At 39.4% G+C, this 27,084-nt stretch overlaps 1 protein-coding gene across 3 annotated transcripts; it reads left to right on the forward strand.

The window, feature by feature from the left end:
* The first annotated feature begins 587 nt into the window (after window positions 1-587).
* Window positions 588-27,084, forward strand: SLC30A4 (solute carrier family 30 member 4). Of its 3 annotated transcripts, none has more exons than XR_011472487.1 (8): window positions 588-1,296; window positions 7,942-8,088; window positions 16,338-16,491; window positions 17,920-18,121; window positions 18,999-19,104; window positions 20,296-20,430; window positions 21,276-21,963; window positions 25,826-27,084. XR_011472487.1 is itself a non-coding variant. In XM_070423483.1 (7 exons), exons 1-7 carry the CDS (start codon window positions 906-908, stop codon window positions 21,428-21,430), a joined length of 1,290 nt encoding a protein of 429 aa, XP_070279584.1. In that variant the 5' UTR covers window positions 588-905; the 3' UTR covers window positions 21,431-25,598. The 3 variants fall into 3 exon arrangements, 1 of the variants encoding a protein (XP_070279584.1); XR_011472488.1 differs by having other exon boundaries at window positions 25,847-27,084; XM_070423483.1 differs by lacking the exon at window positions 25,826-27,084 and having other exon boundaries at window positions 21,276-25,598.

The raw sequence follows: 27,084 nt of genomic DNA on the forward strand, positions 1-27,084 counted from the left end.
TTGCCAGAGAGGCAGCAACTCGGGAGAGAAAAGCTGCTTGACTTCCCACTTAGAAAAAGAGCTAGACTGGTTTCCTGCCGAGCACCCCCAGCCAAGACCCCCGACCCTGGATCTTTCCGCGGCCCTCCTTGCGCGGAGCGAATTCCCAGCCCCAGCAGGGCCGTTCGGCCCGACCCACTGAGCCGCGGACCCGGGCTCCGCCGTCTGTCACACGACGAGGGGAAGCGGGAGGGATGCGCGGGACCGGGGCTTCGCCCGTGCGCATCCCTCGCGCAGAGGCGGGCGCGCGAGGTCGGGCAGCCAGGACCCGGCGAGGACCCCGGGGACGCGGCGCGCGCCCCTGCCCGCCCCTAGCGGGCGCCGCAGCCCTGCGCGCCGGCCTGCGTGTCCCCGCGCCGACCCCTCCCTCGCGCGCCTCGCCCGCGGCCGCTCCGGCGCACGCGCGCCGGCCCGTGAAGGGCGGGGAGAGGCGGTGGCCGCGGGCGCCGGGCCGCGGACCTGTCAGACCCGCGGAGCCGGCCTGGAGCTGCGGGCGCTGCAGGCGAGATCCGCCCCGCTCCCCCGCGGCTCCGGGCCGAGCCGCGCGAGCCGGGCCCCCCCACCCCCCGGCCCCCGAGCCGAGCGGGGGCGGGGAGATGAGCGGCGGCCCCGCGGCGGCGCCCCACACCGACGCGCCGCCCCCTCGCGGAGCCGCGGCGCCTCCGCGCTGGCCCTGCGCCCCCCGCCGCCCGGGCTTCGGAACTTGTGGGCTGTGATGGGGCGCCTTTAATCGCTACCGTGTTTCGTTTCCCACAGGATGGGGGGGGACGCGCGGCGGCGCCATCGGGAGCGGGCGCGCCGGTGAAGTCGGGGCCGCCGGCCGTGCCTGCCGCGAGCCGTTCCGCGCGCGGCGCGCCGCCTCTGCCATGGCCGGATCCGGCGCGTGGAAGCGCCTCAAATCTCTGCTGAGGAAGGACGACGCGCCGCTGTTTCTAAATGACACCAGCGCCTTTGACTTCTCGGACGAGGCGGGGGACGAGGGGCTTCCCCGGTTTAACAAACTTCGGGTGGTGGTGGCCGACGATGGTTCCGAAACCCCGGAGAGGCCTGTTAACGGAGCGCACCCGGCGCTCCAGGCCGACGACGATTCCCTGCTGGACCAGGACCTGCCTTTGACCAACAGCCAGCTGAGCCTGAAGGTGGACCCGTGTGACACCTGCAGCAGACGCAGGGAGCTGCTGAAGCAGAGAAAGGTGAAGACCAGGTTGACCATTGCCGCCGTTCTGTACTTGCTCTTCATGATTGGAGAGCTCGTAGGTGAGTTGTGTGGCCAACTCACTTGCCGTTTCCGTTGTGTCCAGCTCTAGGTGCACGGGATTGGAGGTTTAAACTTTCTTGCCCTTTCTCAAGATACTGATCTCTTGGGGTGCAAAAAGTCCACACAGTTCCAAAGTGCAGGTCAGTCTAAGTACAAACAGATTTATTGTTTACCTCCATGGTACATCATGCAACTTCCTCTTTTCTTCCAAAAGAATTGTGAGCAAACACCAGGTTAGTTCTTGCAACGTTTAAAATAGTAAATAAATAAATAAGTAAAATCTAAAGTTACTTAGAACCCCGTAACATTTTACAGTATGAAGGGACCTTCCCGAACACCTGCAGGCTCCACCCCCTTTTTCATAGGGAATCGGAGGGCCTGAGAGGTTCAAGAAGTTGGGAGGAAATGGGGTGGTTAATGAAAGAGTCACACCTACAGTCCCAGGCTCTTGACTTTTTTTCCTCTACCTTTGACTTAGGTGGTCTCTGTGCTACTTCCTGTTAGATTTGTAGCCAAGAGATTTGCAAAATTAAATACCACCAACTAACCTGAAAGTTTTTCATTGTAAGGAGAATCTGAAAGGCACCAGAAAATGGCTCCCCCAGGGTGTATGAACTTGGTTTATTTTTCATTTTTTAGTTAAGTAATACACTCTCACTGTAAAATACATTCTTTGCTTAGAGAATTTCAGTGTCACAGTGTAACTGCTGACTTGTCCTAGTGACCGTTTACACAGTGACACTAACGCAGAGAGACCATCCTGCCACGTTGTCTCTTGGTGATGCACCATGATGAGGCTAGAGGGGGCAGTCCAGATTTGAGGTGCTGGTTGGAGGTTAAATGTAGGAAAATTACGTGCACTTCCTACCCCATTTCATACCACTCCTCCCCAGTGCTCACTTCAGCCATGCTGGCCACCTTTCCCCTATAACTCCCAAAGCTCTTTCCCGCCCTTAGGGCCTTCACAGATTTTTCTGAGGTCACTAGAGTAAGAAATACAGTTAACACTGTGACTCGTGTAGGTAGGTGTGCATCATACCTATGTATGTATGCACCGATACACATATGTATAAATACCTATGTATAACTGAAACAAAAGTTTTATTTCATGTGATGTCTTCTAATATATTTTTCTCTATTGTGCTTCCACCCCACCTAATTGATTTCATGGGTCCACAAATAGAGCAGGATCTGCAGTTTGAAAAATACTGCTTTATGTGGGTGGACTTTTCCCAGATCTTCTCTTGGCAGGTTTCTTGTTATTCATGTCTCATCTCAAAAGGTACCTCTGAGAGACCTTTCTGACTGACTAAACCTTCCTTCTCCCCTGTTCCCTCCCCAACTATAAAAGCCCTCAACAGCTGAGATGATCTTGTTTGTATATTTCCTCGTTTTATATTTCCTCGTTTAACATCTTGTCTTTCTCTACTGAAATATAAGCTGAATTCCCAGCACCTAGAACAATGATTGGCGCAAAGTAGACACTCATTAAATTTTTGTTGAGCTCGTTTTTATTGTGTTAGAGAATAAACAGTTTGGCTGTAGTGTAGTAAACAAGAGGGGAAGAGGCCTGGGAACCAGATCAGGTAGGTCCTGTATTAAATGGACCGTATTAAATGAGTGTAGTTTTTAATTCTAAATACAATGAGAAGCCAGTGAAGGCTTTTAAAAGCAGAGTGTGACATGTTTAGGATTTACCTTTTTAAAAGATTACTCCAGCTCTTATTTGGAGAATGGATTGGAGGGTGCAAAAATGGAAACAACTAAACTGTTGCAGAGATCCAGACAAGAAATCATTATGGCTTGGACTAAAGTGGCTGGAGAAAAATGTACTTACTGATTGAGAAACATTCTAGAGGTGACATGGACAAACTTGGCTAGTGCTTTGGATATGGTGGTTGATGGGAGAGCAGTGTCAGGAATGATGCTGAAGTTTCTCACCTAAGCAGCTGAGTGTATGGAAATGTATGTCATTTATGAAGCAGGGAGAAAATATAGAGCAGGATCTAGCCATGGTTGTTTCAAACATGTTATCATATGTATGTGAAATAGCCAAGTAAATATGTCTAGTGAGCATATGAGTCTACAGTTCAGAAAAGAGGTCAAGGTGGAGATATAGTACGTAATGCCATGGGGAATGGAAAAAGTCACCTAGAGAGCCCAAGTCCGGAGGAACTCCAACTTTAGAAATCAGGCAGAAAGCAAACAGGTATCTCAGAATCCAAGAAAAGAGAGCATTTCAATAAATAAGTTGAAGCTGCAAGAGGTCCAATAAGATGAGAACTAAAATATCCTTGAGTTTAATAACAGTGTTATTGATTACTTTAACAACTGCATTTTTATTGAAAGTGAACAAGTTTAAAAAGTGAGTGCTAAGATTGTAAAGATGGCAAATGAACTCATTCATCTAATTGTATTCTCTCCAGAAGCCTCTCTTAAACTACAATAAAGGGATCTGTATATCCACACAGATGTGGAAAACTGGAGAGCAGACAATAGCAACACAAACTCGGGAAACTAGATAAGAAACTGATAAAGGAGGTAACTGCCTTAATAGATCCAAGAAAGCCATCTCCTAAGCAAGCAATAGGGAAAGAGCCAAGAACCAACCTAATAATATATCAGGAACACCTAGAGAACTTAAAGCACAAACTCTGGGCCACAGTTTCTAATTAAGTAGTTCTGGGATCTGGCCTGTGAGTTTGCATTTCTAACAAGTTCCCAGGAGATGCTGATCTTGCTGCTTTATAAAATAAATTCAGGGTAAAAAAAAAAGAAAAAAGAAAAAAAAAGAGCTTTTAGCCCTGGCCGGTTGCTCAGTGGTTAGAACGTAGGACCAAAGGGTTGTGGTTTTGCATCCCGGTCAAGGGCACCTGCCTTAGTTGCGGGTTCCCAGCCCCTACCTCGGATGGGAGGCAAACCATCGATGTGTCTCTCTCATGTCAATGTTTCTCTCTCTCCCTCCCCCGATCCTCCTTCCCTTCCACACTGTCTAAAAATCAATGGAGAAAATAGCCTCAGGTGAAGTTTTTTTTTTTTTTAAAGCTTTTAAAAAATAAAAACACAAAATATTTTTAACTCCACAGAAAAGTTGGAAGATGAACTAAGGTAATCTCTGACAAGAGTAGAGCAAAAAAGTAGAAATGGATAATAGGAGAAAAAAGGCAAGAAAATTAGTATATTAGTCCAAACGCCAAGTAATAGGAGTTTAAAGAAAAAAGAAAGCAGAAGGAAAGAAATCAGCAACATACAGTAGTCCCCCCCTTATCTGTGGTTTTACTTTCCACAGTTTCAGTTACCCGTGGTCAACCATAGTCCAAAAATATTCTATGGAAAAATCCAGAAATAAACAATTCATAAGTTTTCAATTATGCGCTGGTTCTGATTAGCATGATGAAATCTCACACTGTCCTGCTCCATCCTGCCCAAGAGGTGAATTATCCCTTTGTCCAGTGTATCCACACTGTCCATCCTGACAGTCACTTAGTAGCCTTTTTGATTGTCATGATATCCACAGTGCTTGTCTTCAAATAACCCTTCCTTACTTAATAATGGTCCCAAAATGCAGGAGTTGTGGTGCTGGCAATTTAAATATGCCATAGAGAAGCCATAAACTTTATCATAGGTATCTGTGTATAGAAATATAGTATATATAGGGTTCAACACTATCCACAGTTTCCAGCATCCACTAGGGCAGTGGTAGGCAAACTTGCGGCTTGCGAGCCACATGCGGCTCTTTGGCCTCTTGAGTGTGGCCACAAAGTTTCAATCGCACTGTACGTGCGCGCCCGCACGTGGTATTTTGTAGAAGAGCCACACTCAAGGGGCCGCAGTTTGCCCACCACTGCACTAGGGGTCTTAGAATATATCCCCTTCAGATAAGGGGGTATTACGGTAGTTAAAAAAATGTCCCCAGAACTGAAAGGTATACATTTCCAGATTGAAAGAGTCAACAAAAGCCCAGCAGATTGGGTACATTATTTTGAAGTTTCAGAACACGGGGAACACATTGTTATCTATTGCCTCTGATTGTTTTTGCACAGGGCAGAACTCCAAGTCAAGTCAAATAAAAACAGCCTGGCCAGTATGGTCTTCCAGGGAACCATGAGACAAGGTCACATGAAGAGAGTGCTCTGGGAATGGGGCTCTTAAGGAGCTCCAACCCTATTCTATCCCTTGCAGTGGCTGCCATGCTGAGGTTTTCACTGTGATTGCCACTTACTGGTGTTCAAGGTTACCATATGGGGAAATGCCACGGAGCCCACTATTCTTACCAAGATTCAGCTATTTCCCTAGAATAATAGCTACCTATAACAGCTTTCAGGTAATTTCCAGAGTTTTAAATAAGCTGATTTGTCCATGTTCTTATTGCTTTTATGAAGATGATTTTCAGAGGTCCCTACTCCGCTATTTTTGCTGATGATCACCAACATGTGGCTCTGTAAATTTAGGTTAATTAAAATTAAATTAAACTAATTCAGTTCCTCAGTTGCACTAGCCATATTTTAAATGTTCAAAAGTCACATATGACTAGTGGCTACTATATTGGACAGTATAGACGGACATTTCCATCATCTCAGAAAGTCCTATTGGACAATGTGGCTTTAACATATCCTCCTTTTATAGATAATGAGGCCAAAAAAAAAAGTTAAGTAACTACCTTAGAATCTCTGAGATTCCAAAGCCCCATGTTATTAACTACCAACGAGTATTTTCTCACAGTGATTTCCAGCATTTTCATGTCAGGGAATACAGGCAGTCCTCGGGTAACGTCAGACTCGACGTACATCGTTTCGTGGTTACGTCACCATCTCCCATTTACAGTATTTATATAAAAAAAAAGTTCCATCATTTCAACGTATGTACATATGTGCTTTATGTTTTTTATTATTTATTTACCACAAGTAAAGGTCAGGAATTGTTATCTTTCTTTTAAATTTTTTTTACTGTTTCACTTCATACTGCTGTGTATGTGCTCCATGTGAGTGACGTAGGTGCTTATGTAGATGGGTTCTGACTTACAGCGAATCGCATTACATCGTGCTGTAGGAACAGATCTCCTACATAACCCGAGGACCTACTGTACATACAAAATGATATTTGTGTAGAACACACTGGAGTACGTGGATGTGACTACAAAATCACTGCCTCCAGTTCTGCTGCTCTTGGCTCTGCACAGTCATCCTAGAAATAGGGGGATCAGCAACCCAGCACACTAGTATGTCAAGACACCCTGACCATGAAGTTCCACTATCTATATATATAAAAGGCTAAGTGACCGACCGACCGTCCGTTCAACCATCCAATCAACCGACCGGCCAGTACATATGATGCACACTGGCAATTTTAAACGTTGATACATATAAAGCTCTTGCTGGCGCCAATCGCATGCATGTGTTTCGATCTGTCATTGGCAATCGTGAATTTGGTTGACATTCTATTATAGAGAAAAAGCAAATGGTGATATTAAAATATTTCTTAATTTCCTTTCAATGTGCACAAACCACTAGTACAGTATAACAGTGATTCTCAAAGTGTGGTTCTGAGCCCAGAAGCATCAGCATCACCTGGGAACATGTTGGAAATGTAAATTCTCAGGTCCCATCCAGACCTACTTAATTAGAGATTCTGAGAGTCGGGTCAAGCAATCTGTAGTTTTACAAAACTTCCAAATGATTTTGGTACCCATAAAAGTTTGAATACTCTGTATTATATTATAAAAGCTTACACAATGAATGGTAATAGGAAAATTATATAACCATAATGGAACAACATATTTTTACACACAGAGACATATATGTGAAATTATGTGTGTGTGTATATAAAATGTCTAGAAATGTCTAAAATTTTAAATTGTGTATTTTATTTTATTTATTTAAAATATATTTTATTGATTTTTTTACAGAGAGGAAGGGAGAGAGAGATAGAGAGTTAGAAACATCGATGTCTCTAGAGAGAAACATCAACCAGCTGCCTCCTGCACATCTCCTACTGGGGATGTGCCCGCAACCCAGGTACATGCCCTTGACCAGAATCAAACCTGGGACCTTTCAGTCCGCAGGCCGACGCTCCATCCACTGAGCCAAACCGGTTTTGGCTAAATTGTGTATTTTAAATACCACCTTTTATTCCTCTTTAGAAGACATTGCTGTTATGTATCCAAATGAATCTGTTATTTGTATCTTTTGTTTTGAACTAATGTACATTTTATGAGTTTCTTTAGTTTAATTTTATGTTCAAAACTCTCCCAAACAAGTGAGTACCTACCTTTTCTTCAGCTTTATTGTAATATGTAGATACTGTGGTTATTAATTTCACTAAGAGTAGGATAGTTAGTTGAATAAAAGCTACAGTGCTAAAACACAAAATTCCTACTTATGTGTTAGCTCCAGTTTAGTGATTCTTAATTTCTTTAGGGTTGTTGACTCCTCAGAGAATCTATTCATAGAAATGGACATTGTCACTAGAAAAATATATGCATATTTAATGTTTTGCATCAAATTTCAGTTACCTTGATTTCATTGTAATAGGATAAAGATTTAGTGAGAAGTTCATGTTTTGTAAGATGTTACATATTTTTGGCTTTATTACTTACATTTATTTTAGTTAACATATTCCTTCTTCCCTCTTATCCTTACTCTAAGGTGGATACATTGCAAATAGCCTAGCAGTCATGACAGATGCACTTCATATGTTGACTGACTTAAGTGCTATCATACTGACCCTGCTTGCTTTGTGGCTGTCTTCAAAGTCACCAACCAAAAGATTCACCTTTGGATTTCATCGCTTAGGTAGGTAATTGGGAGGTGTTTTTTAGATTATAACATTTTATGGTAAACCAACAACGGACTATAACCTTTGATTAGCTGAAATCTTTCTGGTGATAAGCCTGTTGAAATAGATGAACAGAGCATATGAAAATGGGTGAACAGCATTTATACAGATACATATCTTCCCATGTACTGAACTTCAGCCCAGTCAGCTGAACAGTTTACACATTTAAATTATATGGTACTCATTAATTTGTAAATGGTTTCCCTATCTCCTAATGATGTTATCAGAAAAAAAGTTTACCTTCAATTTATTGAATCAAGCAAAATTATGTGAGTTTAATTCATTCATGAGCATTAGCTTCTTTCTTTTACTTCAGGTTATTTCAACCAAGGCTACTGTGGCCAAGATTTTAAGTATTATTATAATACGTATAGCATTTACTGTGTGGCTGACCTTCATTGAGGCCATTGTATCAACACAATTCTGAAAATGCTGACAAAGATTCTTTGCTTAATCACACTTTAATCAGTCTCCTGAACCTGCTCCCAAGCCTCCCGCTCTCAGTATCTTGCCAGTTATCCTTCAGGTGATGTCTCACCACCCCAGCCTGTCTTCACAAGAATTCTGTTCGGTCAGTTTTACCAGAATCCCCCTTCCTCCTGATGTTTCCTCAGTAGTTTTCCACCCACAGACTCCCAACCTGCTTCTTGGCTATAAATTCCCACTTGTCCATACAGTATTCAGAGCTGAGCCCAAACTCTCTCCCCCACTGCAAATACCATTGCAGTAGTCCCTATGCCTATCTCAATAGCTTCCCCTCATGAATAAAGTGTTCTTTACCATGCTGTAACAAGTGTCATTGATTTTTTTTTTCTTTTTAATAATGAACACATTTTATTTTCCTATTTTAACAGATACTAATATTTAGTTGAGGTTAAAATCATATATAATCATATACAACTGTGTTTCTTGCTGTGTTAGTATTTTTAATTTTTTTGCTTATTTTAAAAATACATATAAAATAATTGCCTTTACTATTATGTGAAGTGCCATATGACCACATGTCATTTGCTCAGAACCCAAAAGGTGACATTTAGGGAGCTTCAGCAAAACCTGTCTTAAAGAACCAGAATTAATATATTGTTTTTTATTTTGTGTAGACACTGACACGCTTGGCTAATATATCAATCAGTTCCTCCCCTTCTGTGTTACTTTTTGACCTAATGTTAACTCAGCATCTATGTTTTCTAAAATGTAATCACTGGGTCTTCTGGTATATAACTTGCCATTTTAGCTGAATAGCTATATTCTGAGTAGCCATCCAGGCCATCAGGCTGGGAAACTATCTGGCATCTCCACCCCTCCGCTCTCAACTGCTGCACAAGAGAACTGAAGCCCTGAGTGAGGTGTTTCTGTTATAAGCCACTACATAATGCATTTGGATGTGTTCCTAAAAGAAGCCTCACTACTTTCCAACATATACATTCATTTGTTAATTGATTGACTGGAGGGTTTTTAACAACTTTAAAATTGCCCTGACCTGATGGCTTGGTTGGAGTGTGGTCTCATACACCAAAAGGCTGTGGGTTCGATTTCCGGTCAGGGCACATACCTACAGTACAGGTTTGATCCCTGGTTGGGCATGCATGTATGAGAGGCAGCGAACTAATGTTTCTCTCTCTCACGCGCGCGCTCTCTTTCTCTCTTTCTCCCCTCCCCCATCCTCTAAAAAAATTTTTTTATTTTCCAATTTTATTGTGATTTAAACACCTGCAATTTAAGATCTAAAACATAGCATCCTGGAATGGGGATTTTTACCCTCTAGCACTCTTTGAGAGAGTACATTTCATTTAATGAAGTCAGTGGCACTCTATCCCAGAGATATGCAGTAATACAACATAGGAAGTCCTACATATAATAAATTAAAAACCAATAATCATGAAAATTCTATTAAATATCAAAGAAGTACTTAGTATTTACCTAGATGGTCACTTTGTTTCTTCATAGATTATAAGCACTATGAAAAGATGAGAGAAAGTAGGACTGACTGGTCCTGTTGTGTCTCTGAAAATTCCTGCAGACTGTCAGATATTTCTCTTTCCTTACAAATACTAAGTTCAGGATGGTGGACTAGATATCAGCATTTGACTCATGTCTCTCCTGAGAGTCCACTGAAGTAAAAAGTATAAAAACAACAAAGAGAAGTCAATGCTGGGTCACCAATAAACAAATTTCCAGAAATTTCTGAAAGTTAGAAAGTAGATGGGAGTGGGTTGAAGGAGAAAACAAGCCAAGAAGCCACAGCCTAGAGTACACCAAGCTAGGAACTGGGTCAGCCCAACAGATCTCTAAAGAAAGCTCAGAACAAAGAGCATCAGGAGTGAGAATTGGGGCTGAAAACAAGGAAAATTAATTGAATGACTGTATGACCTTTTGGAGAATGATTTAATTTCTCTATGAGTTTCTTCTATAAAATATGGATGATAATACTTGTATTGCAGAATTGTGAAAAATATATAAGGTAAAGTGGTAAGGTATAAGTACCTAACAGGGTAGCTGGCACAGAGTAAATTTTCAATAAATGTTAGTTTCAGTCATATTTTCCTTCCCTCTTGGACTAGACTTTATATCTCGCAAAATGACCCATGCTTCTAAATTGCCTGCCTTCCCTTCTTTCCATATCAGAATTCTTATTCTCTCAGCATAACTGTCTCAGCTAGGTAGTAGGAGAAAAGTAAGATGATTCAACCTGATGAGTAACAATTTTAAAAGATGTGCTTTTTGACTTGGGTCTTTGGGAGCATTTTTGGCAATACAACAAAATTTATTTTAGCAAAAATCATTCCATCCTGGTGAAAGAAAGGTCGTTGGATTTGAAGGGTACACCCAAGGGGCTGTCCCAGGAATCAGTACCTGTCTGTTGGCATTTTCCTTTCCTTCGTGTGAACTCATAGATTGTGTAAAATCACTCAGGAGTTTCTTTTCTTTTTTTTTTTTTTTTAAATATATTTTATTGATTTTTTACAGAGAGGAAGGGAGAGGGATAGAGAGTTAGAAACATCGACGAGAGAGAAACATCGATCAGCTGCCTTCTGCACACTCCCCACTGGGTATGTGCCTGCAAGCAAGGTACATGCCCTTGACTGGAATCGAACCTGGGACCCTTCAGTCCGCAGGCCGACGCTCTATCCACTGAGCCAAACCGGGTAGGGCGAGTTTCTTTTCCTTTTCCTTTTCCTTTCAGTGAGCTATAGTGGCAGCTCTTTTGTGGGAAGAGGGAGAGGAGGGCAGAAACCACATGAGAGTTATTTTTAAGTGCCTGCATTTATTTGGCTGTGGGTGGTTTGCCCTCTCATCCTGGAAGTTAATAAAACTTGGAACTTAATGAAACCATACCGTGGGGAGAAATTCCACAAACCCTTAGGCAGAATGGCACTATCTCCCAGACCAAGGGGACATGCTGTTCTAAAGAGAACATCCCTTGCTTGCTTGCTTGCTTTATTCCTTCTCTGAGGATTATGAGTGTAGTTGACTTTATTTATATGGTTTTTCTTATATTTCTGGGGCTGACGAAGCTGGATGGATTAGATGAAGATAGCGATCATGTGAAAGGACTGTAGTAGGCAGAGTTGTCTGCATTTGCAATAAAAAGCAAGATACACATTATGGTAATTCAGCTCATCGGCCTGGGTTAGTGGCAAAGTGACAGTGTGGGAGTCTTTGGTAATATGTAGTTCTACTAAGCAAAGGCCTTGGCACATCTGGCTAGATGGTTGTTGTTCTGGGATATGTATATGATAATGTTAATTCTACCTAGTTTGTTATTTATTCCCTGATGCTAAAGCATTTAGCAGAAAGTATTCAGCTAAAAATTATCTTCCCCCAAACATGCAGCCAAAAAAAAAAAATCTCTTCTCTCTAGTTAGTGATTCATTTTAACAACTTCCTCCCCCTCTGATATGAGTTATGCCTACTCATTGTTCACATCTTAGTGAGAATTAATTCATATCACATGTACATCTCTAGGAAAAGAATAGGTACTTCCTAGAATTCAGAGTTTTTATTGAGGCAGAAGACATGAGTGAGGTAGTCAATGTTGACTAGCCAAAAGTCAACTTGGAGTACTGGGGGCACCTTGAGTATGGATAGAGGGAGTAGTAAGAAGATAGAAAACAGGAGATTACTTCGAATAGGAGGTGAGAGGATCCAAAGACAAACTTTGCAATTTAGCTTGACATTCTGGTAGCAAAAGTGGGCCACTGAAAATCCTGTATTATGTCTTTAGCCTGAGTGTTGTTGGCTTATCTGTGGCTGCGTTGAAATACAAGTATTAGTTTAAAAGTCCTAGGCAGATCCAATACAGCTCACTGATTTTTCCTCTGTTTCCTTCCTATCTTCTATTGGATGAAGGTAGAAAAGAGAAAGAGCATAAAAGGAAGTGGGGGAGAGAATATATATCCACTTTCCTTCCCTATTGATTTTTATTGACCTCTGAAATCTGTCTTTAGATGTGCTATGTATAGTTCCTTGAAGCAATAGAAAGACAACATTATATAATTTAAGGGAAATGTATTCATTATTGTCATTGCAGTGTTGGCAAAGTTAACAGTTAAATGTAGGCCAGTACACCTAGGCAGCACTCACACAAAAGTGAATGTGCTGACTGAGTGTGGTTTTACATAGTTGAAACAGATTGTTACTCATTCACTGAATAGGCACTCAATAGTTACTTGTTCAGTGAATGAATAATAGTATAGTGTGGGGAGACAGGCAGTAAATATGTACCACAAACACAACATAATCATAAATTGTATTAAATGCTACAAAGAAAAGAATAAGGTACTATGATGGAGAATAACAAAGGATGGCGAAGAACTCTATTTTTCATATGAACATTGAAAACCTCTAGTTTTGACAGTTTATATATGTGTTAAAATGTACGTAAACATTTATTGTATTTTATGGTATGAGGCAAAACTTAATAATCATCTATGTTTTCTCCCAATTAATTTTTTCTTTTACCAATTTATTGGCCATTCAAACCAAAAACTGTTTATTCACACTACTCCAGTACTAGTTCAGCTGAGTGCAGTGATTTAATTATCTGTGCATAAAGTAGCAAAATATATTAGAACTACTATAACAATAGGTTTTTCAAGAATTTCTATAAAAATCCCTTTTAAGAGTTTTTCATTTTTGCTAAATTTCCATTAAGTCAAGTTTTCCGAAGCTAATGGGGTAGTAACTTTCACAGAAATCTAGGGTTTTAGTTGGGAAAGTTCCTGGGTCTCCTTTAGAAAATGAAAATCTGTATATGTTATACACTCCTTTTGTCTTGAAAATCTTTATTGTACATTATGTGACCAGAGACCAACCCAGAGCAACAAATGAGAAGATTGGAGCAAGTCATAATTTCATTGTTGAATGAAAATTTCCCTCCCTGTTAAACGTTGTTGGAGGAAAAAAGGAATCTTGCCTATGTTTATCTGCATTCCATCATGTTAAAAATACTAGGCAAAAATGTTAAACAATCATTAGTCCTATTCATATTTCACCAAAGTTTCATTTATTCACAATGAAAGAACTTGTTGTTCCTTTTATCAGAATAAAATGGTCATATTACTATTATTAGGATTTTTAGCTATGTAGTATTGTATATGCCTTATACTTCTCAATTATAAATCTCAGTCCCAAAAATCTACTTAAAATTCTGTGTGTGTTTCTCTTTTACACTTACCAGTTTTCTAGCTAGAAGACATTTTTACAGTCAATTAGAATAAAAACTAACAAATGAATGAATGTCTTTGCTTTTCACCAAGGGAACTAGATGTGAGGCACATTCCTTCTGAATTGCTGGAAAAGGGATATAATTGATGACAGCATCTTAATATGTCATTTTGGAATTTCTAGGAATCAGCTGAATTCTATTACTCTTAACTGTGGGAAGTCATTGAGATCCCTTTTATGCTACTCTCCTGGGTGAAAACTATATTGTGAAAAACTGCATTTTCAGCTCCTAGTGGGCTGGGAATCCTCCTTGCCAAAAAAATCTGTTTATGCTGTAGTTTGACTTCCATAAAAGTTATATGAATGTGGTTGATCTCTCTCTCTCATAACCGATATGATAACTGAGAGGGCTATTGAGTGACCAGTGGTGTACCATGGTTTTAAGTAGTAATTGTGTTTGTCTTATTCCAATATTAGTTCTGTTCATGCACAAAAATTTTATTGGAGTTTCACCTAAATTAATGAAATGTCAGGAAATAGTTTCTAACTTCTAGATAGTTTTTCTGTATTGTAAGTTATAGGTTGGAATAAAAAGGTATCAAAGTCCAATATGCTTGAACTACCTGGAACCTTTGAGGAATGAATCGACCCAGACAACAGTTTTCCAGATTCTTTTATCTTTTAACACTTAACAGGATTAATGTCCGGTGTCTCTAAAGGAAAAATTTTCTTTAAAAGTATTTTCTTGTTTTGAGTGTCAACATTTGTTTTATGTAACAATGTTAGTTAATTATTTTAATATATATTTTACATTGCCTATTTTTTGTTATTTTGAAAAGATAAATTATCTGTACTTTATACTCATATGGTAGAAAATTTATCTGGTATGAAAGCATATATAGTACAAAGCCATCCCTATCTCCTCACCCATTCTCCTCATAACCAGTTTTTTATCAATATTTTGTACATCCTTCCGGATCTGCATTTGCAGATCATTATTTATATACTAGAGGCCCGATGCACAAAATTCAGGCAAAAGTAGGCCTTCGCAGCCCTGCCCCCCGCCCACTGGTCATTCTGGAAGGTCTTCCGCCATCCGGTCCAGTTAGCATATTAGCTCTTTACTATATAGGATATTCTTTTTTCTTTTCACACAATGGTAACACCATACACAATTGTGTCCTTTGCTTTTTCACTTTGTATTTTGGAACTTATTCCTTGTCAGTACGTAAAGAGCCTTACTCGTTTTTTACAACTGCACAGCATTCCATGTTATAAGGCTTCTACTAATAACATTTTTATTGTTTACAATTATTTGCTGTTCATACAGTGCTTGATGAATAGCTTCATAACATACCACATTTTGCACTTGTGCAACTCAATTGGCATGAGTGTGTATGTCCTTCCTAGAAGAGGAATTCCTGGATCAGAGTACATCATGAATACTTGAATGCATAAAAATGTGTTTGTTTTTATTTAGTCTAAAGGTAATACATCTTTGTGGTTAAAAACTTAAAGACATTTCAAAAATTACTGAAAAAATAAAGTTAAATTCTCCAAGCTCCTCCTCCTACTTCCCAGATGTAACATTTTCTTGTCTATCTTTCCTATAGTTACCAATGTGCCTATTTTTTTCTTTTTTATACATAAATGGTTGTATGGTATCCCATTATATGTATATGCCACCATTTATCCATTACATTACTTATTGGGGAACATTTAGGATGTCTCTGGATCTTTTTTGATACTACCAACAAAGCCGCAGTGAAAAACCTTGTAGATATCTTTGCATACATGTGGATGTTATTCTAGATTCCTAGAATCAAGGAATACATGCCTTTTAAATTTTGATTAGTTTTGGTAAGTGCTCTCCAAAAAGATAGTTTTATTTGATCCTTCCATCAGTATATCCTTGCTGACACTATTATCAAACTTTTTAATTGTTGCCATTTTAGTAAGGGCCAAAAAGGAATCCCACTGAATTTACTGTATTATGATTGATTTTGATAAGTTGGCCATTTCTGTTTATTTTCTGTATATTACTATTTATGCTCTTCACCCATTTTTCTGATGAGTTGTTCACTTTGTTATGATTTGTAAGTGTACTTGCCTACTAGGAAATTAGTCTGCGGTCATGTATGTTACAAATATTTTTTCTCAGGTTTTCCTTTTTTGCCATGTGTTTGGTCTATAAATACACATAATTTGACCCTAAAGAGATGAGGGGAAGGTAGCAAGTGGTAGGAGTGAGTGAGTGGGGGATTCAGATCAAACTACTAAACCTTTTTAAATAAAAATATATATAGTATACCTGAAGCTAATATACTGTTATATGTCGGCTATACCTCAATTTTTAAAAAATGTTCCATATCAAACTATTTAAAATAATTTTTAAGAAAAACATGACAGATGATATAGTGCTTTTATCTTCTTAGAGGGAAGGAGATCTAAATAAATAAAAGATTGTACAGTATTTAGTTTGTATGAGGTGTACTAACTATGCTGCAAATACATTTGTTTTTTATATTTTTCCCTCCAGAGGTTTTGTCAGCTATGATTAGTGTGCTGTTGGTGTATATACTTATGGCATTTCTCCTATATGAAGCTGTCCAAAGAACTATCCATATGAACTATGAAATAAATGGAGATATAATGCTCATTACCGCAGCTGTTGGAGTTGCAGTCAATGTAATGTAAGTTCGATGTTTTTTTAAAAAATTTAACTGGCTTTATTCTGTAGAGCAGTTTTAGGTTCACAGCAAATTGAGGGGACTGTACAAAGATTCCCCACATACCCTCTGCCCCCACACATGCATAACTTCCCCCATTACCAGCATCCCTCACTAGAGTGGTACGTTATTACAGTTGGTGAACCTGCACTGACACATCATAATCACCCAAAGTCCATAGTTTACATGGTTCACTCTTGGTGTTGTACATTAATGGGTTTGGACCAATGCATAATGACATGTATCCAACATTTAGTAGCATACACTCTACGTTGTTTTCACATGCATAGTCTCAAATACTGTGAACTTAGAGACTATACATGCATTCAGTAGTAATGCAGTGATATTTTAATATATTTATAAATTATATAGTACATCAGTTTTTCTTATAAATATTAATAAAACACTGTTGGAATTATAAATTCCTCATTGGTTTGTACAGGTATACTGAAGTTTGACTAACAATCACAAATTTAAGTAGAACAAATTTTTTTAATTTAATTTTTATAATACTTTCATGTTGAGATTTTTTTTAACAACCAACTTTTTTTCCTAAAAACATGAAGTTTTTAAGTTAAATACTCAATCATGTGAATCAGGGGTCAGCAAACTTTTTCTGTAAAGGGCTAGATAGTAAATATTTAGGATTTTAGAGCCATACAGTCTCTTTCTCAGCTACTCTGCTGTTTTAGAACAAAAACAGTCCTATTCAGTATGTAAACAAATGAGCATGGCTGTGTTCCAATAAAACTTTATTTACAAAAAAAAGGCTGTGGGCCAGATAAGGTCTACAGACCATGGTTTGCCAGTCCCCATCTAGTGGCTTCTATTCTATACTTAGAATAAAATCAAAAGTCCTTACCATGGCCTTTTAATATTATCCTGTGTACCACTCCAACTCATGTCCTAGCACTCTTGCTGACTTTATTCTAGCCACAGTGGCTGTCTTGCCTTTTTTAAAACACATAGAGCACCTTTGCATCCAGGCCCTTTACCCTGGTATTCCTTCTGCTAGAACACTCTTCCACCATGACTTGCTTCCTGGCTTCATTCAAGTCTCTGCTCTGGTGGAATCTAAGGGAGGCCACTCTCCCCATCACTCTCCATCACTAGCAACGCTTTACTTTTCTTCAACGCCTTCCCATCTTCTAGTAGTACATTAGGGATTTATTTGCTAACTGTTCTGCCTTCCGTACCAGAACATAAGCTCTAAGGGGATAGGGATCTGTCTCAGTCACTCTTTTGACCCCAGCACCTAAAATAGTACCTGATACATAATAGGTGCTCAAATATTTAGTAAATATTGCCTCACTCATATCTGATTAGTCATAGATATTTTTATCAATAGCATTAGGACAAATAATAATGTTTTGTTTTCTTTTTTTTTAACAGAATGGGGTTTCTGTTGAACCAATCTGGTCCCCATCACGCCCATTCCCACTCCCTGCCTTCAAATTCTCCTACCACAGGTCCTGGGTATGGGCACAACCATGGGCAGGATAGCTTGGCAGTGAGAGCCGCATTTGTACACGCTTTGGGGGATTTGGTACAAAGTGTCGGTGTGCTAATAGCTGCCTACATCATACGATTCAAGGTACTATGATTGCTAATTTTTTATTTTAAAATATATTTAATTTCAACGTTAAAACTAAAACTGATTGGCCCTGGCCAGTGTGCCAAGTGGTTAGAGCATTGGATAGAGCACCAAAGGGTTGCAGGTTTGATACCCTGCCCGGTGGGAGCATGTGGAGGAGGCAACCAATTAATGTGTCTCTCTCATATCAATGTTTTTCTCCCTCCCTCCCTGTAGCCTTCCCTCCCTCCTATCTAAAAATCGATGGAAAAAACGTCCTCGGGTATGGATTAATTTAAACAAGAAAAAACAAACTGATTGTCTTTCATCAGTATACTGGACACCAGTGCCACTCCTATTCATTTTGCACTTATGCAAACCTAATGGAGCCACCAGTCTATATAGCTCTTTTGTTAGCACTGAACACCATAGTATCACATCACGAGGTAACTTACCTGTAACTGACAGGTACTAGAATGTGCATGTAGTGAAGTCCAGAGATCTGGGTTCTAGTGTTGGCTCTGCCACTAATGCTTTGACCTTGAGCAAGTCCCTCAACTCAAAATTTGAGTTCCCTCCTCTTTAATATGAGGGGCTTAAATCCAATTGATGACTGCTAAGACTCCTCCTACCTCTGATGTTCTATGGTTCTGGGCAGACGATTTAGAGAAGGCACAGAGGAAAAGAACAGAACAAACCATTAAACTGCTGAAAATGGTCCCACAAGGAAAGGCATTTAAACAACCCAGGAAAGAATTCTCAGATGCAGTGTCCTGGTTTCAGAGGTATTCTGCAGTCCTGCTAGAGGACAGGGGGCAGAGTATTCCTTAGTTTGCCTTACAGTCTGTTATATGTCTGTCGATATTTAACCACACAATTTTGATCTGTCACTTCACAGCCAGAATACAAGATTGCTGATCCCATCTGTACATATGTATTTTCATTACTTGTGGCTTTTACAACATTTCGCATTATATGGGACACAGTAGTTATAATACTAGAAGGTAAGATCTCATTAATATCCCCATTGTGGATGTATTCCTAAATCAGATTGGGGGTCAGGGAAGACTCTGGGGTAGGAGCCATGTCTTTTCTTGTTTTTATTGATACTTACTAGGCTACAGTTACACCACCTTACATGTATAGGACGTATAACAATCCATGCACTCTCCCATTGTTACCTATTTGATCTTTATAATAGCTAAGAAAAGTAGGTAAGGCAAACATTATTATCCCCATTTACCAATAAGAAAATTGAAGTTCAGAGGGGTAGTATAACTTGATTAAGGCCATGCTGTTACTCAATTACAGAGCTAGGACAAGAAGGCAGCTCTTTGATTCTTAATGCAAGTATGTGTAGCGGTTTATTAATTTACTAGAGGCCCGGTGCATGAAATTTGTGCATTCAGAGGAGGAGGTCCCTCAACCCGGCCTGTGCCCTCTCACAGTCCAGGAGCCCTGAGATCGGTCGCCCCAAAGAGGTAGGCTCCGCCCACCACCGCAGCCTGCCAATCCGTGGCCTGGGTCTCTCTCTTTGGGGCGATCATGGAGCCCCCCTGATTGATCACCCTGCTGGCCGGTGGCCTGGGCCTCCCTCTGCAAGGTGATCATGGGGTGATAGCCGGGCCCCTGACCAATCGCATCACACCTGCGTTGGCTGGCCTGGCACCAGTGGGTGTCATCATGTGGTAGTCTGGGTGGTCTTTCTGCTGTTTGGCTGTTGGGTTGATTTGCATATTACACTTTTATTATTATAGGTTAATTTCAATTTAACTTGCAGCTTTGTTATATTTTCAGCATTCCTGCCTTACCAATATTACATATAAGCATGTAAATATAAGTTCTCAACACTAGTTTAGCCATCATTGGATGTTCCTTTCTTTTTATTTTTTATTATCCTATCTTATTTGTTAAATGAAGTAACCTGGGCTGGTTAACATACCTTTTTAGTGAGAATGAACATTTTTAAAGTATTTATTAACCTTTTGTGTATATCCTACTATATGTGTGCATGGTTTATCTTAAAATACTAATATATTTTATTAGAAAGTGTTCATTTTAAAATGAATTTAGCAAAGCTAGTTGTCTGTTTGTTTGTTTGTTTGTTTGTTTTTGGGGGGAAGGCCCACCAGTAATTTATAACTTTTTCCCCTAAGATAAATTTTACTTATAAATGATATATTCTGAACTAATAGGTGTACCAAGGCATTTGCATGTTGACTATATCAAAGAAGCCTTGATGAAAATAGAAGATGTCCATTCAGTGGAAGATTTAAATGTCTGGTCTCTTACTTCAGGAAAGCCCATGGCCATTGCACACATACAGCTAAGTATGCTGCTGTTGGTAAATACTGGGGTTGGTGGACTTCTGTCTTTGGGATTAAACATCTATGCTTATAATTAAGTAGGAAGACTTCTGGAAAGATTTGTTTTAAGGGAGGGTGTGGGCTCTTCATAAGATGAGTTGCAGGTTGATGTTTATAGCAGAGCAATAATTTTTATCCCTTTGAGATAAGATGAAACACAAATTTTTGCCTTCAGATTAAATGTACTGGGTGTGTTTACCATGCTTTTTCTACATAAGAAAAACTAGAGCCTGTGTTTTTTCTTGAAATCATTTCACAGATCGATGCTTTTTATTTGATTTTTTATCAAAATAGTAAATGCATGAGTTTTATTTTTAAAAGTACAAAAGATGAGCCCTGACCTGTTTGGCTCAGTGGATAAAGCGTTGGCCTGTGGACTGAAGGGTCCCAGGTTCAATTCCGGTCAAGGGCATGTACCTTGGTTGTGGGCACATCCCCAGTGGGGAGTGTGCAGGAGGCAGCTGAATCGATGTTTCTCTCTCATTGATGTTTCTAACTCTCTATCCCTCTCCCTTCCTCTCTGTAAAAAATCAATAAAATATATATTTTTTTAAAAGTACAAAAGATGAAAGACTTGTAATTGATGTTTAGATCTCTTTCTCTACCCAAAAGTGGACTGGAGAGATAGGGATAACGAGAAGCTGATCTGGCTTGACAAACTTCTCTAAAAATAGCTACCTTCTCTAGGAGGGTAGAAATCAAACTAGTAAAAATATGTTCAGAGCATACTAAGGTTGTTTTCTCCCTGGGTCTTATTCACTAATGTGTAATGTACAATGAATAGTAATGATATTTTCTTGACATTGCAGTTCCTGGAAGTTCATCTCAGTGGGAGGAGGTACAGTCCAAAGCCAGGCATTTGTTGTTGAACACATTTGGCATGTATAAATGTACTATTCAGCTTCAGAGTTACCGGCAAGACGTGGACAGAACTTGTGCAAACTGCCAGAATGCCAGCTCCTAACTTAAGATGTCTGGGGGACTACTGCCTTATTTACCCTGCAGTCACAGACTTGAGAGCAATAAATGCACTTGAATGGGAGAATGGAATTCCTGAGAGCCGTGCCTGGGCACTGGCCTCACAGTCAGCCTGAGAGTGCTAGTTTCTGTCAAATGGTAAAGTGAGACTTCACCATGATTTTCAGATGAAGATGTTTCCAAAACACTGTTTACAGAATGAGACGTGACTCTACAGATACCTCAGAGAAGACAATCGAAGACCGTACTTCACAATCACAGCAGAACATGTGTCATAAAGGAAGCATCAAGAGTTCTGTATTTGCATTTAAAAATCCTTTTTAAAGCCCATTTCTATCAAGCCAGTGCTGGAAAACTGATTTTTTTAATGTAATCTTGATACCCAGCTTCTGGAATTTGACACCCAGCTCTCTGTTTTTACAGAAATTATTTCTCAGCAGATTTCAGAAAGTACTAGTAATTATCCAGAGTGGAATAAGCATGTATTCCTAAATGTTTCAGAAATGTTTTATTTCACAAGTAAGTCTTATTGGTTTTATTATACTTTATAAACAAAATTTTCCACTTATTACAGGGTTTTGAATCTCAATTTTTGGTTGTTTGTAATCTTATCAGAACCAAATCTTTACGTATTGTGGTCACTGTCATTAAATTGCTTAGGAAATATTTTCAGTTTATTCTGAATGGCAGGAGTTAATCTTAAACTGGAATTACTATATGATAATTTGAACAAATATAGGAGCAAGGATGGGGTGTGGAGTTTTAGATTTAAGTCTTTCTGAAATCACTTTTATTGTCCATGGAATTTATCTTTGCTTATGAACAGCAAGCGACGCAAAATGCAAACAATGATGCTCTGTCCTTTTAGAAATTGCCTTATGTTTTGTACAGAAAGTTTGCTTGGTACCTTGCTTCCTGCCTTCATACCAGGTCATCTGCTTGTGCCTTTCAGGGTAGAGCTCTAGAGGGCCAAGGTTCAGTTTTAATACCCGTCTCTCCCATGCAGATTAACTACATTTCTCCAGAGAGAATTTCTGTATGATGATATGGATTAGGAATCCTCCACAGGCTCCAGAAACCCTAAGATATAATTTTGAGGTTTTCCAATAATACCATAGCAGAAATGCTAAAAGGGATTGGGGGAAGACATGATTTTCAGAAGACAAAAATTTTAAGGGTTTTGGAGTGTGTGTATGTGTGTGTGTGTGTGTGTGTGTGTGTTAAAGCACTGGAATAGGATGGATATTAAATCTGTGTGGTAGGGAAGTTAAGCATAAAAGTTTCCAAACAGAAGGCAACCTAACTGGTAACAGTTGTATTAAAGAGGCAACTGTGAATATTCCTGTCAACAGTTGGTTTTGGGATTATATTTAGTGCACGTTAGGGAGTCCATTTTCAGCAGAGAATCAGGATAAAGTAACATGTACCAGACAGGCTGTGAGATGAAATCCTAGATAGGCAGGCCAATGACTTAAAATGTAAGTGACGAATATGAAACAGATTTCATATTTCTGCCAAGGACCTCACTATAAGTAAACCTAAGGTAAAACCTGGATTCACCTAAAAGATTGTTAAGAGTCGATGGTGTCCAACAAAAGTTTTAGTGAGTGTTAATGGTACCTAATAAAGCCCAGCATTTGTTGAATCGAATTGAAAATTGTATGGGATTCTTACTGTGAATCCATTTAAAATAATGATTTTAATTTTTCAAAAATTTTAGGAACATAAAATAAAAAATACTCTTTTATTATATAATGTCCTGTATTTCAAAAAATAATCTTAAATGTAGAAGGCAAGTGAGAATAAACAAGAGGCATGTCAGTGCACATCTGGGCATTTACGACTCTGGGCACCTAGCAGAGAAGGGAAGAGAATGTGCCTGTGCTAATAGGTCTCTCCACATTTGCAGCTGTTCCCATATCTACTGGGCTCATTTCTTGTAAACTTTCTTTTATCTTAAATAGATTTATCTAACTTTTCACATCGACCTGTTCCTTGAAAAGTTATTGAGTAAAACAGTCTGAAATCCACTTGAGGATTGAAAAGGATCCTTTTGTATAATGGAGAAACACTGACAACTTTTGTAAATCTTAATTATTATGTTCTGTTTAAAATTAGGCACACATGAAGTTTTCTGTGCTTTGTTGTTTTGTGTGTTTTTTTTGCAGCAACTACAGATTTTATGCTTGTATTTTACTGGGTCTGTGAGATTTGATCATTGATAGATTTAACTCTTTGTAACTTGACAAAACCCATAGAGAAGGATGTGAACTTAGCAGATGGGAGCAGGGGCTGCACAGCGTCTGACAGAGACACAGAGACAGAGCCATCCATTGTCCTATGAAAAGCACAGCTGAGCCTGGATTAACACCTACCATTGTTCACTTTGCACTGGGAACACATCATAACAAAAACTGGGCAGTTCTTCAGTGCAATGTGTTTTCATTAATATTTGCAAATAATCAAAGTTGTGTACATAAACCTGTGTTTCACAAGTCTGGCCAGACTAGCCTTTTGATTTATCTTAGGAAAAGGCCTATTGTTTCATTGATGACTGTACTGCCTTAGAAATACACCGTGGGGAATGCAGTTGAATAAGCATATTTCAGAGAGCTTTGAAATGCAGAACCGAAATTACGTCATTCCCACATGCATTTTCCATTAGCTCTGCCTGTGGAGCATGAGCCCAGATTTTCACACCTGCGGCTCCCGTCAGTATTATTTGCCAGCTCACTGGATTTCTTATCTTTCTGTTTCTTTTTCAACTCTGGATGCCATATTTCCATTTCTGAACCGAAGTTTCCTGCTCTTAGGAGTCTCAGTGTTCTAGTTCTGTCTCTTGAACCCGGAGGTCCTCACTGACAGTGTTTATCTTTGGTAGAATTTTCCCAGAATAAACAGACATCAGCTTCCCTTTCTTTTTAATGTGAGAAAAAAAAATCTTTCAGAAACAAAGCACCATTTTAAAGATGCTTCAGGGTGGGAAAAACCGTTTTTCCAACAGCTGATTGTTCTGGTTCAGAATCTCTGCACACAGAATGCGGGCGGGAGAAAGCACACTGCAGACATGAGTGAAGGTCATCGCTAATGAGATGCTGGCCTGTGCTGCTTGAACTCCCACGCCCGCTCCTGTGGAAGGGAGACTCGCTCACCTCTGGAACAAGCACAGTCAGCTAAATTTATTTTCTCTTTATGCATTTATGTTCATTGTTTTGTCATAAGGAATAAGGTGTTCTTAGAGAAACTGAGCCCCTTTAGTACAAGGTTTTAGGCAATTTTTCTGTTGACTGTACTTTTCATACAGTAAGTTTAAAGTTACAGACTATCTTCCTAAGTATAAGATCAGCTCATTTGGTTCAGTTTGTCTTTGAACCACGCTTCGCTCATGAGCCATCTGGGTAATAGTCACAAATGAAGTGACATTTCGCTATGCTGTGTTGAGGGGAGGCAAGTCTGATCTCCAAGTAACTGATGAAGCTTAATATCTTTCTAACCAAGATGCCTAACCGCAGACCTGTTATGTGAATCGCCAGGCAGGGCTTGAGACTTGTTTCACAGATTACCAGGCAGGGACATCACTTGTGGTGGTAGTGGGAGCACAGAAGTTGGAGGGGATAACTTGTGGGAGCTCCTCAGCATTGAATTGTGTGTACGCGTTCGGCCAGCCTGTCATCGAGTTCTGGCTGCAAAGGGGTTAACCTGTTCTTCTAGTTATACTGTGAGGACCAACAAACAGTTTCTGATATTCACTAAGATTGGAAAACATTTATGGGGACTTTCTCTGACAGTGTCAGTTTAAATACTGCAACTACTTGTTTTCTGAAATAATTACAACAGAAAACTGGGATGTGCCAGTGTGTCTGCTTTGCACCTGGAAGTTACTGTACATCTGGAAGGTTTGTGCTTCTCTAAATAGATGTTGCTGAGTAAGCCATGTCACAGTGAAACAAGGCGTAGATACTTTTCCACATACCCCTTCAGAAACCAGTATTTTGCATATGATTGATTTTAGAAAGATTTGGAAGCTGGTATTTGTCCATGTAATTTAAAATCAAAGTATAGTATATGTACTGTATTTACAATTTATATTGTAATTTCCTATGCCTTTATTAAATAAAGTATTGTTTTGCCATGTGGTTTATTAAAAATGAAAATGTACAGTTCCTTAAATTAAATTTCTGGGTTTCTATTGAGTAAGTCATAGTAGTAGGCCTCAAAACATATCTTCTTAAAAAGCAATGGAAAATAGATGATAACCTATCTAGTTTTATAATCTCAGATTGTAATGCCCTCTGAGATGTTTAAGAAACAAGCCTGAAAAAAATCTTCCAAATAGGATAAAAGGATACTAAAGAACCTTCATCTTTTTGTTTTATATCAGTCACTTTTAATGTCCCACCAGCCCAGCAACAATGACAGAAAGGAAAGAAAGAAGCCTCCGAGAAAGTAAGATTTGTGAAGACACGGCCAAGTCCGAGAGCGAAGACCTAGTGTCTCTCCAAGAACGTAGATGGGGGATCAGCAAACCTTACCTCACGGGCCAGGGCCAAAGAACTGAGAATGGATTTTACATTTTAAAATGGTTTTTAAACATCAGAATAATAATATATTATGATGTGAAAATTCTATGAACTTTAAATTTCAATGCTGAAATCCCAGTTTGTCTCTGACCACTCAATTATGCCTGTTGTCCTGGTATAATTAACAACAGCATCTCCTTTTATTCTCAGAGTGGCCAGTTTATGATAATAAATGATGAGGTCACCCTAAAAAAAAAGTCAGTGTCTGTAAATAAAAGGTTAAACACAACCACTCATTCAGTTACGTGTTGTCTGGCCCCTTGCATGCCGCAGTAGCAAAGTTAAGTGGTTACAACAATATAAAGCGTGTACCATCTGTCCCGTCAGAGGAGAAGTTGGCCAACCCCTGGCAGAGTCCCCTGTTGTACCCTTTGAGGCCTGGCAGCATAGCGGATGCAGCAAGCCCTTGGAGAGCCCACTTAGAAGCTGCTGAGACTGGTCCCTCAGAGGCTACCTGAGTCACGGAAGGCTCTTTTCTTCCCTTTGATCCATTTTCTTGTCTTTATCCCCCTTGGAGTTTGGGCAGAAATACAGGAAAAGAGGAGCAAGTTTCAGATGTTACTTATGCACCATATGCTGTATCTAATGTCACTAGCAAAGCAGTTTTCTACCCAGAACAACAGGATCAACAGAATCGTTTAACAATACTTTTCATCATAAAGTTTTATTCACTTGATTTTTAATTTTTTTACTAAAGTTATGACAAAAATAAAGGAAATAAAAATGTATGTATGTTGAGTACCGTATGCAGTTTGTGCCAAGTGAAAGCTAACAAATGAAAAATAACACTTTCTCTGCTAAGATGTTTGTGAAGTTTTTAAAAGAATGTTCTTAAAAGTTTTCCAGTTACCTAGGAAAAGACTCAACTATTTTTGAAAATAGTAATAAAATAAAGTTTTAAATAAGTTATTCTAGCAAATAAAGAGACGTTGCATATTGTTTATCTACTTATCTGCTTAGCTATATTTCTGTTTTGATGTGTCATTTTTTTTTTATCCATGTCAGATGCTAAAATAAATTCTAATTTGGGGCCACAGCCTTGCAAGCTCTTGTTTATGCT

This window comes from Myotis yumanensis, unplaced genomic scaffold, assembly GCF_028538775.1.
Source record: "Myotis yumanensis isolate MYYU_CA2020_CCGP unplaced genomic scaffold, mMyoYum1.0.hap1 SCAF_1, whole genome shotgun sequence".
Taxonomy (NCBI): Eukaryota; Metazoa; Chordata; class Mammalia; order Chiroptera; family Vespertilionidae; genus Myotis; species Myotis yumanensis.

What these genes read in the sequence shown, in the direction of transcription:
- SLC30A4 (XM_070423483.1), top strand. Translation starts at nt 906, where the DNA reads ATGGCCGGATCCGGCGCGTGGAAGCGCCTCAAATCTCTGCTGAGGAAG. An exon ending in CTTTGGATTTCATCGCTTAG is followed by an intron (nt 8,089 to 16,337) that starts GTAGGTAATTGG and finishes TTTTCCCTCCAG; the next exon opens with AGGTTTTGTCAGCTATGATT. An exon ending in CATTGCACACATACAGCTAA is followed by an intron (nt 20,431 to 21,275) that starts GTATGCTGCTGT and finishes TTGACATTGCAG; the next exon opens with TTCCTGGAAGTTCATCTCAG.